This window comes from Cherax quadricarinatus, chromosome 1 (genome assembly GCF_038502225.1).
Source record: "Cherax quadricarinatus isolate ZL_2023a chromosome 1, ASM3850222v1, whole genome shotgun sequence".
NCBI lineage: Eukaryota > Metazoa > Arthropoda > Malacostraca > Decapoda > Parastacidae > Cherax > Cherax quadricarinatus.
In genome coordinates this window covers 92,754,527-92,766,953 of record NC_091292.1, presented here as the reverse complement: position 1 = coordinate 92,766,953, position 12,427 = coordinate 92,754,527, and the positions used below count along the sequence as shown (strand labels likewise).

Here is a 12,427-nt window from a genome sequence, read left to right as displayed (position 1 = left end):
GGAAGGATTCTTTTTCACTTCTAAGGGGGAAATACATATAATAAATAAAATATGCAACATAATGGTCTGAAAACAATGAATCAAATTATTTACAAATAAATTCAAATTTGATGCATCATATATCAAGTTTTTTTTTTCCCAACAAACTAGCCATATCCTACCGAGGCAGGGTGACCTAAAAAGAAACACTAAAGTTTCTCTTTAACTTTAGTAATGTATACAGGAGAAGGTTACTAGCCACTTGCTCTCTCATATATCAAGTACTGTTCATTATTATTATACGTATTTGTAAAAAAAAAATGCTAAACTCATTTAGTGTTCTTCAGTTTGACCATTTTTAGCATTAAAAAACAAAATTAAAGAAAGCGTGCATTTAAGTATAATGTATATAGGAAGACACTTAAATTCAACCAACAAACAAAATTAAATGTATATTTACAACATATGAGGCCTTCATTAGTTTACAGTATAAGAATCTGAAGATAATAAAAGCAAAATTCATTTTCCTATATTTCAGCAAACATTGATTTTAACTACAGTACTGTATATGCCTTAAAAATTTAATATTAAATGTAGAGTTCACAGAATATAAAATGGGATATTGATGACAGCCATATTACATGTCTCTTATTACACAACTATATTACCACATTTAGAACGGTATAGTTCAAATTATTTAAGTTTTCCCCCTGCATGAAATTAGGACATCTAGTCTTCAGTCTTCATCATCAGGAGGAATACCAAGCTCAGCATTGGTCCACTTGGAAACATCAGGATAGGGAAATTCACCCTGCAAAATAATGATATTGGTAAATCTTAGCTGCATATTAAACAAATAACTACAGATTAGCAAAAAATGCATTATTCAGTGTTTTCGAAAATCCAGTGGAACCTCCCCCCCCCACTCTATCAGTGCCAGACAATCAACAATTATCTGGAATTTTAATTCCAATCATTTAAATAATTGCCACAGTGTTCCCTGTATACAAAATTAATAACTACATAATAAAACTATAATGATTACAATAAAGATATTAAAAAAATCTTGAAAACATCTCAAAGTCACTATTTTCAATGAGAGACAAGTTCAGTCTTACATTTCACATCATGCACCGTGTGGGGCAGGATTTTTTTTTTTTATACTGTGCACAATCACTACACAGACCCATTATCTCATATCTAGGCCAAGATTTACCCCTTGCAGCTTATTTGAGGGAGTTGTGCTCAAAACGGAGATCTACACGATGGCCACTCAAAGGGTTAATGTCCACCTACAGGCTCAGACTGAATGTAAAAAAAAAAAAAACTATGACAGTATTGTGCTGTACATATTGTTTGCAAAAAAATGAAAGCAGCAAAACAATCCTCAAGACTAAACTACTCCTTAATAAAGAGCAAGCTTACATTTTGACAAGTTGAACTTCAACACAAAAACTCAACAATATTAAAAATGGTATGTGTATTTTTGAAGGTATTCCTTACTATTCATTCCACATCTAGTGTGGTTTATGTACCTAGTAATCAAAAATTAGCAACTACCTCAAGCCAATAATTTTTTATTATTTTATTATCACACTGGCCGATTCCCACCAAGGCAGGGTGGCCCGAAAAAGAAAAACTTTCACCATCATTCACTCCATCACTGTCTTGCCAGAAGGGTGCTTTACACTACAGTTTTTAAACTGCAACATTAACACCCCTCCTTCAGAGTGCAGGCACTGTACTTCCCATCTCCAGGACTCAAGTCCGGCCTGCCGGTTTCCCTGAACCCCTTCATAAATGTTACTTTGCTCACACTCCAACAGCACGTCAAGTATTAAAAACCATTTGTCTCCATTCACTCCTATCAAACACGCTCACGCATGCCTGCTGGAAGTCCAAGCCCCTCGCACACAAAACCTCCTTTACCCCCTCCCTCCAACCTTTCCTAGGCCGACCCCTACCCCACCTTCCTTCCACTACAGACTGATACACTCTTGAAGTTATTCTGTTTCTCTCCATTCTCTCCACATGTCCGAACCACCTTAACAACCCTTCCTCAGCCCTCTGGACAACAGTTTTGGTAATCCCACACCTCCTCCTAACTTCCAAACTACGAATTCTCTGCATTATATTCACACCACACATTGCTCTCAGACATGGCATCTCCACTGCCTCCAGCCTTCTCCTCGCTGCAACATTCATCACCCATGCTTCACACCCATATAAGAGCGTTGGTAAAACTATACTCTCATACATTCCCCTCTTTGCCTCCAAGGACAAAGTTCTTTGTCTCCACAGACTCCTAAGTGCACCACTCACCCTTTTCCCCTCATCAATTCTATGATTCACCTCATCTTTCATAGACCCATCCGCTGACACGTCCACTCCCAAATATCTGAATACATTCACCTCCTCCATACTCTCTCCCTCCAATCTGATATCCAATCTTTCATCACCTAATCTTTTTGTTATCCTCATAACCTTACTCTTTCCTGTATTCACTTTCAATTTTCTTCTTTTGCACACCCTACCAAATTCATCCACCAATCTCTGCAACTTCTCTTCTGAATCTCCCAAGAGCACAGTGTCATCAGCAAAGAGCAACTGTGACAACTCCCACTTTATGTGTGATTCTTTATCTTTTAACTCCACGCCTCTTGCCAAGACCCTCACATTCACTTCTCTTACAACCCCATCTATAAATATATTAAACAACCACGGTGACATCACACATCTGTCTAAGGCCCACTTTTACTGGGAAATAATTTCCCTCTTTCCTACACACTCTAACTTGAGCCTCACTATCCTCGTAAAAACTCTTCACTGCTTTCAGTAACCTACCTCCTACACCATACACCTGCAACATCTGCCACATTGCCCCCCTATCCACCCTGTCATACGCCTTTTCCAAATCCATAAATAATCACATCACAAAATCTGGCAATCAGAACCATAACTAACTCCAGTCTGCTGCAACATATTTTCTTAAACTCCCAAAAACTACTGTTATATAAACATGGCACAAGAAATAACCACTTTAGTGTAACTCATGTGTGAATTACAATTAGTAGAGGAAACCTGAGACAATTTCAGTCAGTCTTGGATCATTAAGTCAAGAATGGTTCAAGAAGGAAAGAAATGTCATATATCATTTCCCTCTTAATTCTAGTCATGGTATTGTGGCTTATATTAACTTTTTATACAAATAAAAGCAATTAAAATATGAATAGCTTCTTAAAAGTTGACTGTTTCAACTTTTTATTACAATATCAAAACACAGTAAAACACATTTATATCATTCCCACTCCTAACAAGCTTTTATTATTGATCTCTACTACCATAACTATATAAGTTAAATTTGTATGTGAAAGTGGTTCAATCAGTGAAGTCCAAAGGCAGGTACTTCAAACTTCAATGAACAAGCCAATGCCTGGAAGATCTAACATACAAATATGGTTAACCCAATGAAGTTAGTGAATCTGTAATAAAGGGTTAATTTACAAGGTTAAAAAAATTCTTATGAAAAGAGTGAATGAAGCTAAGAAAGCATTTGCTGAAAGCTCTAGAAAAGTCAATGAGGAAAGTATTAGCAGTGGTAAATTAAAATATTGCAAGCTTCTGGCAAATACTTCTGTAAATGAAGGGAAGGGTAGCTTCAACTCTTGCATTTAGTAGTCAGTCACTGAACAAAGACACACCTTGAAAATACTGTATAAGATATACTCACAGTGATATGTTCTGGTTCTGTAAAAAGATGGTAGAGGATCCACCACCACATAAATGCTCCCATTATTTCGGCCTTCATTATTATTGATTTTGGTGGAGGTGGAGGAGCCGTACGGTAAGTCCACCTGCAAGAATGAGTTGGCAGTTTAATACTAATAAGCCTATATAGAGGACCTCAATTATCAAATGTCTAATTTGTGATCATTGCCTATGAAACAACAGTAAAATATGCTTACTCCTTGAACATGATACCGTACCTGTATATTAAGTGAAGTGTGAGATAAGTTCTGAAAAATGACTTTCCCACATCAAAACAATGAAGTAAATTAAAACTTAAAACAAAAACTGTAGTAAAATATCAATAAATGTATGTACCTTTGATATACCTTTAAAGTTTCGAGAGTTTAGCTACTCTCGGAGCCCGGACACAGGCCAGGCTCATCTGGTGCTTGCCTGGTCAACCAGGCTGTTGCTGCTGGAGGCCTGCTGCCCCATATATGCATCACAGCCTGGTTGATCTGGCACCTGGTGAAGATACTTGTCCAGTTTCCTCTTGATGGCTTCTACACTTGTTCCAGCTGTGTTTTTGATATCTTCTGGTAAGATGTTATATAGTCTGGGACCCTGGATGTTGACACAGTGTTCCCTTATTGTCCCCACTGCACACCTGCTCCTCACTGGGTTTATTTTACACTTCTTCCCATATCTCTCACTCCAGTATGTTATGGCAGCGTGAAGTTTGTGACCAGGCCCTCGAGTACTTTCCAGGTATATATTATCATGTATCTCTCTCTCCTCCGCTCCAATGAGTACATGTTCAAGACTTGAAGGCGTTCCCAGTAATTTAGGTGCTTTACTGGCTCAATGTGAGCCATAAATGATCTCTGCATGTGTTCCAGCTCTGATATTTCTCCTGATTACACGGGGCCATCAGCAGAGTAATATTCTAAATGAGGGAGCACTAGATATTTAAAGTGTCACCAACGGTGTTGCACGCCAGGTCGCCACCTGGAGAAGACCTGAGCCGGAAGTACCGGCAAATCATTAATGAATGAACCAACGCCGTTATTTCCCTTATTTTGAAAGTTCTCAATACCCACCCAGTCATCTTCCTGGCTGTTGTGATCTTTGTCTTGTTATGTTCCTTAAAAGAAAGGTCAGCTGACATAATTATTCCCAGGTCTTTACATGTTCCTTTCGTTCTATTTGGTGGCCTTCTTGAGTTTTGTATATAGTGTTCCTTTTGAGTTCTTCATTCTTTCCATACCTAAGCAGCTGGAACTTATCACCATCGAACGTCATGTTGTTCTCCACTGCCCACTGGAAAACCCTGCTTATGTCTTCCTGTAATTTTTCAGTGTCCTCTACCATAGTGACTTTCATGCTTATTTTAGTGTCATTGCAAATGATGATACAAAAGTGTGACAAGTGTTTTTATCTATGTCTGCTATGAAGATGAGAAACAGCAGAGGTGCCAGGACAGTGCCTTGGGGCACTGAGCTTTTGACCTCTCTGATGCTGGATCTTGCTCTGTTGTGGATGACATATACATGTGACTGGTTTCAAAAGGTCTTTTCTACCCTCACAGCCTAGCCTGAAGCCAGGTTTTGATTGCAAGGCTAGAAGAGTAGGGAGTTCCAGGAGAAGACCAGTTAATAGGATGGCTGTGATCTCTGACATGACAGAAATGAGCATCGCTGGTATCACCAAGGTGAACACATTTTTGTGCTTTTCAGGGCTGTCAGAAAAAGAGTGGCTCATTTCACCAAAGTGATAGGAGAAATATGATCAAGATCAGTGTGAAGGGTATTAGTCTGATGAAAATCAAGTTTGATAACTAGAGGACAGAGGGTGATTCTGAAGACTGGAAATGTAGGTAAGGGAAAGAATAGATTTCACAGAAGTGTGTCTGGGAGAGAAGAAAATCTATTTAGCATGAGAGTAGGCAGTCTAGAAAAAAGGAAGGATAGCCAAGGTGAGAGAATGAACTGTAAAGGGTGAAAATTTCAGTCAAGGAATAGATAAGAATAGTAGTGCATAGTAATCCCATTGTGCACAGGTTTGGGGTAGAGAGAAAAAGAAAAGCCAGTCTCAGGGTGGTGGACACGAACATCAAGGAAAGGCAACTGAGAATTCGATAACCATTCCTGCTTTGTGACTGGCTCTTCTTTTTTCTGTCTACCACAAGCAGCCACTGCCACCATCACCACTGCTACTCTCATGAACCTTCTCCTCCCCTCTAGGGGAGGAGAAGGATGGATTGAAATGTCATCTTAAGTGTGGGTTTTTGGTAAATTGTTCCAGTCTCAATATTGTGACTTTTTATTCATTAGCCTGTGTTTATTTATGAAGGAAATGCCTGTCCCCTTCCCAATTCCAGCTCAGATTTGGGCACTAGTTCATCCCCAAAAACTAGAAAGAAGATCCCATTATGGGATAAGCTGTAATGGCCCTACAAATCCTCAACAAAACATAAAAGAAATTAAGGTTATGATGACTTGACCTAGGATATCCTCCAGTATCAAAAAATTATTGGTTATGATAAAAATATCTTTAGTACAGTGATACATAACCTGCATGTGGCAGAATTTGACAAGATAATTTACAAACCTGGTGCTCTGAGGTAGGGGATACACCTCCTAGCTTAGGCTAGGCACCCTTATTTATCTGGGGTCTGGCTGTGTGGCAAAAGTAGTGTGTGCTTTCATGTAGAGTTAGCAGGTTCGAATCCTGCTCTGGACTGAGGGACAATGTGTGTGAATGGATAAGTAAATAAATAAATAAATGCAGGCCTACCTCGGTAATACAGCAGGTTAGGTTCCAGACCACCGCTGTAAAGTCAACATCACTGTAAAGCAAATCACTTTTTTTTTTACTTTCCAGTGCATATAAAAGCCTAAAAACATGTTTATATTATCATTTATTAAGTGAATGAAGGTTTTACAAGTAGTAATTATTGAAGGAAGGCTAAAGAGGATAGTGGAGCTTCATCATCTGAGCTTCACCTCGCTTAATTCAGTTCAGAGTCAACTGAATTGCCGAAAAAATAAATATGAATTTAATTGAAAAATACCATACTAGTAAAGTGCCCTAAAGTGGGTGCTGTATTAGCTAGGTATGCCTGTAAATAAACAAACAAATAAAACACATACATAAAGCTAGGCCTCGATTATTGTGAGTAATGAATCCTGTGAAGTGGTCACATTATTGAAATTCACACTTCAAATTCTACGTAAATTTTACACGATTTGAGGGGAAGCCTTGCATTAATTCACATTAAACCGATATTCGAGCTAGTCAAACTATACGTAATACATACAAATGCATAACACCCTTTAAAATCAAGGCTTGAAGGGACACGGCTTAGAACATGTATTATAATCATGGGGGAGCGCTAAACTCGTAGGGATTATACAGCGCCTGTGGAGGGAGGCTGACTGGAAGGCATTCAGACTCAATTCAGGGAACTGGAGCAAAGATTCAATTCCCCAGATCAAGAGCCCCTCACCATCGTCAAGGAATCTCCCTTGAAGGGATGGCTTAGAACCCTTCAAAATTGTCACATACCCGCTATTGAGCCTTACTGCAATCCTGCAGAAGTTAGCCTGGGATATTCACTCTACTCCTTCATTCAGTGAGGCTCTAAAGCCTCTGCTAAATGTAGAAAGTTTACTGGAATCATGCAGAAGTTCAACAGTGATACTCGCACTCCTCCACGATTTAATGAGGGTTTAAAGCCTCTGTGTAATGTAGGAACAGTTTACTGTATTCACGAAAAGGTTTGCCAGATATACTCACTCTCCTCCATATTTTGCAGAGGTTTTAAAGCCTCTGCTTAATACAGGAACAGATTTTATTATGAGCCGGAGAGGTATCATGTTGTGAAGGCCGGACCAGCTGTGTTGTTGCCAGTAGTACTGCTGCCCGCCGCCAGGGGCGCCCTACACGCTTTATATGAATCATCCCTTCGTTAGGGATCCTTTGATGTATAGGGAGGGCTTGTGATCTGAGGAACAAGAGCTGTCCTTCTCTTGCTCAGATTATTATTATTATTATTATTATTATTTTTGTTATTATTATTATTATTATTATTATTATTATTATTATTATTATTATTATTATTATTATTATTATTATTATTATTATTATTAATTATTAGCAAGGACACCAGTGGAAGTCACTTTGAGTTTTTTTTTTATTCGCCGGTACTCTCCCGGCCCGGGTCAGGCCATTTCCTTTTTTTTGTTGCATCAGTGCCACACTACTGCCCATAATGCTCTGCATACAAGGGCCTTTTGACATGTACACCCAACTACTATAATACCTTGCACAACTATGTATCATGTCCTAATAAACTATTATTATTATTATTAATATTATTATTATATAGAAATTTCCTTGTTATGCAGAACATTTTGGGCAAATTAGGTCAGTTTTGTCCCAGGATGCGACCCACACCAGTCGACTAACACCCAGGTACCCATTATACTGATGGGTGAACATGGACAACCCGTGTAAGGAAACACTCCCAATGTTTTTACCCTTGCCGGGAATCGAACCCGGACCCTCAGCGTGTCCAGCGATAGCTTTTGTCACCAGGCCACGGGCCACCAATTATATTATTATTGTGGTGAAGAAAAAGAAAAGAAGAGGAGGCGCTAAACCCATTTGGTTCATCTGCGCCTGGGGAACTGGAGGCAGCGCTCCTCAAAATGAACAGTAGTCAGATAAAAAAAAAAGGAGAATAGTTTTTGCTTGGGACTGTCCCGTGTGAAAAAATAATAATAATTGAACTTTGTGTCAGAGGAAAGAAAGTCTCCCTGAAAACATTGAGTATACATAGTGTATAGTGTATACTACAGTGGCTCCCTAGTATATTGATGATAAAGGCTAAAGTGTCATTTGAAAACAGGTGAATTTGTAAATGAAGTGATAAGCCTATAGAGGCAGGTGCCAGAAGTCGCCAGAAACTTACCACAGGTCAGCTGTTTTTAATAATCTTCCTGGTTGCTAGTGTACTCGCATATAATCTAGTGATACCAGTGAATAGCAGAATACAGTGTTGTAGTAGCAACTAACCAGTATTATAATGGTACTTAGTGGAGTGGAGTGACTTTCATTAGTTTCTTTTTCTTGAAATACCAGACGTATACTGTGAATTTCATATAACCTGTAGTTACCAGCGGTCGCAATATACACAACGAGAAGCAATTATTACTACAGAAAAAGCGTCCTTCCTCCAAAATTTGCACCAGTCAACTATAGTGATAATATAGCATTTATTGTGGTGGAGACGGAAAAAAAAATAGAAAAGCTAGATACAGCGATTGATAAACAAGGGTTGAGGTCGACCGTTCGTCATTGTAGGAGTGCCAGCAGTCACCGGCTCTTCAACACGCAAGTTATACTTTTGTATCAATCAAATCACATATTACTCGGGTAGATAATTTCCAGTAGATCCTTCATGTGTTAGCTCAAATCACCGACCAGTATGGTTTAAATAAGTGACCCACTGATCAGATCAGATAGACTGGTCCGAACCCTTGACTGGTCCGAACCCTTGACTGGTCCGAACCCTTGACTGGTCCGAACCCTTGACTGGTCCGAACCCTTGACTGGTCCGAACCCTGGACTGGTTTCAAACGGTTTCGTTGTGCACCACCTAGCAGGTTATTAATAGAATATTCAAGAGGTTGCTAGTAGAATTGCAGTAAATCAACCATTCAAATCATTATGAAGCTGTGTGTAGTCTGTGGTCAGTCAAACAAACGGGCTTCCACATGCATAAATTGTCATTTTTGTGGAAATTGGTGTCACGCCCCTTGTGCAGATATCCAAGAACTAGCGACAAGCAGTATTAAAACAGGGAAGTGTTTTTGGGTATGCCCAAATGAGATAAATCTGTGGACTAAAATCACAAGGGTATTAAAAGAGGTCAACATCAAAGCTGCTTTCATAGAAAACCTGGAAGCTTTCTACAACAGATGGGAACATAAAAAGTCCGGGCTGAATGGTACTGCCCTTGATACTGGCCATGTAGTCAGAAACTGTAAGGCTGGAGATGATGTCCTGGTCAGTAAATGGGGGGCTGATAGTGCTGTCCTGGGAGACAGTAATGGGGAAGCTGGAGGTGCTGTCCTGGGAGACAGTAATGGTGAAGCTGGAGGTGCTGTCCTGGGAGACAGTAATGGTGAAGCTGGAGATGCTGTCCTGGGAGACAGAAATGGGGAAGCTGAAGATGCTGTCCTGGGAGACAGTAATGGTGAAGCTGGAGATTTTGTCCAGGTAGTCGGGAATTATACGCAGGAAGGAATACATATAAATGACCTCATAGGGGACAGGAGCCATAGTAGGGAAACAAGTGTAGTCAAAGATAAGATAAAACCAATATAGCAAACAAGAGGACTCCACTAGCAATAGTGAGGATATATTACCAAAAACAACTGGTGGGAGCTCCATTGTTGGTGCTAGGGAGGATAGAAGTAAGACAGGGAAACATGCACCAACAGGGAATACAGTCACAGAAACCCAAGGCAAACGGAAACCAAGCCTGTGCACATACTATGCACTCGGTATCTGCTGGCATGGGAAATCTGGAAAAACAGATGGGACGTGCAACTATGACCACCCTAGGAAATGCCATGCCCATATGACAACAGGAAAATGCAAACTCCCTTCCTGTAAGCTTTTTCACCCTGAACTGTGTACCTCTTCAGTACAGGAAAGACTGTGCTATAACTTAAATTGCCAGGCATACCATCTAAAGGGGACAAAAAGATACAAAACATCCAGGCCATGGGAAAACCTGGGTAGCCACAGCCACTCAAGAGGGAGAGGTTTTTTAGTGCCAGGAAGGAAAAAAAACTGGCAGGAAATGGCAGAAATCGTACACCAAATCCAGTCATTCCTGGAGTGGAACCACAGTCGATGGCCTCCACTCCAAACCAACAGATACAGATACTAATGCCGGAAAAAAAATCCCCCCCCCCAGTACCAACAATACCACCAGTCCGATAACATTCTTCTTTGCAAATATACAGGGTCTAAAGCCAGCAACAAACAACAAAATACCTTTCATCCGTGGACTGCTTGCAGAGGCAAAGGCAATGTTCGCGGCTTTCACTGAGACCCACATAAAGGATCACTTGGACAACGAAATATGGATCCCAGGTTACAACCTATACAGATGTGACAGAGTGAACAGGCAAAAGGGGGGGGGGGTTGGCCTGTACATTGCAGAGTCACTTGTTTGCACAGAACTGCTAAATGCCTCAAATGATGTAGTGGAAGTTTTAGCAGTAAAGGTCGAGAACCAAAACCTAGTCATTGTGATAGTCTACAAGCCTCCGGATGCAACATCCCAGCAATTCCAGGAACAGCTGTTAAAAATTGACCACTGTCTGGAAAACCTTCCAGCTCCTGCACCCAACATCTTGCTCCTGGGGGATTTCAACTTAAGGCACCTAAAATGGAGGAATATAGCAAATAATATTGTTGCAGTAATAACACCAGGAGGCAGCTCTGATGAAAACTCACACTCACGCGAGCTTTTAAATCTCTGCACAAAATTCAATTTAAACCAGCAAATAATAGAGCCTACTAGACTGGAGAATACACTAGACCTCATCTTCACTAATAATGATGATCTGATAAGAAATATCACCATATCAAAAACAATATACTCAGATCACAACATAATTGAGGTTCAGTCATGTATGCGCGGAGCCCCAGACCGACATAATGAGATTAGTCACGAGGGAGCATTCACCAAATTCAACTTCAATAACAAAAACATAAAGTGGGACCAAGTAAACCAAGTCCTAACCGATATAAGCTGGGAAGATATACTAAGCAACACAGACCCCAACTTATGCCTAGAACAGATTAACTCGGTGGCACTCGATGTATGCACAAGGCTTATTCCTCTAAGAAAAAGGAGGAGTAGATGTAAAACAGAAAGAGACAGGCGCTCCCTTTACAGGCGACGGAAAAGAATAACAGAGCGGCTAAAAGAGGTCAATATATCTGAAATGCGTAGGGAGACACTGGTCAGAGAAATAGCAAGCATCGAACTTAAGCTAAAAGAATCCTTTAGGAGTCAGGAATCGCGGGAAGAACTAAAAGCCATAAATGAAATCGAAAGAAATCCAAAGTATTTCTTCTCCTATGCCAAATCAAAATCGAGAACAACGTCCAGTATTGGGCCCCTACTTAAACAAGATGGGTCCTACACAGATGACAGCAAGGAAATGAGTGAGCTACTCAAGTCCCAATATGACTCAGTTTTTAGCAAGCCGCTAACCAGACTGAGAGTCGAAGATCAAAATGAATTTTTTATGAGAGAGCCACAAAATTTGATTAACACAAGCCTATCCGATGTTATCCTGACGCCAAATGACTTCGAACAGGCGATAAATGACATGCCCATGCACTCTGCCCCAGGGCCAGACTCATGGAACTCTGTGTTCATCAAGAACTGCAAGAAGCCCCTATCACGAGCCTTTTCCATCCTATGGAGAGGGAGCATGGACACGGGGGTCGTCCCACAGTTACTAAAAACAACAGACATAGCCCCACTCCACAAAGGGGGCAGTAAAGCAACAGCAAAGAACTACAGACCAATAGCACTAACATCCCATATCATAAAAATCTTTGAAAGGGTCCTAAGAAGCAAGATCACCACCCATCTAGAAACCCATCAGTTACACAACCCAGGGCA

The 12,427-nt window shown here is 40.3% G+C and overlaps 1 protein-coding gene across 2 annotated transcripts; it reads right to left on the bottom strand.

The window, feature by feature from the left end:
* Positions 1 to 412: 412 nt before the first annotated feature.
* LOC128689998 (NADH dehydrogenase [ubiquinone] 1 beta subcomplex subunit 2, mitochondrial) lies at positions 413 to 7,664 on the bottom strand. Of its 2 annotated transcripts, XM_053778476.2 has the most exons (4): positions 7,507 to 7,659; positions 6,505 to 6,556; positions 3,710 to 3,833; positions 413 to 790 (listed from the first exon to the last, which is right to left on the bottom strand). In XM_053778476.2, the coding sequence occupies exons 1-4, from the start codon at positions 7,584 to 7,586 to the stop codon at positions 786 to 788; spliced, it is 261 nt and encodes an 86-aa protein (XP_053634451.2). In that variant the 5' UTR covers positions 7,587 to 7,659; the 3' UTR covers positions 413 to 785. The 2 variants fall into 2 exon arrangements, with proteins under 2 accessions (XP_053634451.2, XP_069940235.1); XM_070084134.1 differs by lacking the exon at positions 6,505 to 6,556 and having other exon boundaries at positions 7,507 to 7,664.
* Positions 7,665 to 12,427: the final 4,763 nt, after the last annotated feature.

Coding starts and splice junctions, on each gene's coding strand:
- LOC128689998 (XM_070084134.1), bottom strand. CDS start 7,586: ATGATACCTCTCCGGCTCATAATAAAATCTGTTCCTGTATTAAGCAGA. Junction 3,834..7,506: donor TCTGCAAAATATGGAGGAGA/GTGAGTATATCT, acceptor TCATTCTTGCAG/GTGGACTTACCGTACGGCTC. Junction 791..3,709: donor CAGAACCAGAACATATCACT/GTGAGTATATCT, acceptor ATTATTTTGCAG/GGTGAATTTCCCTATCCTGA.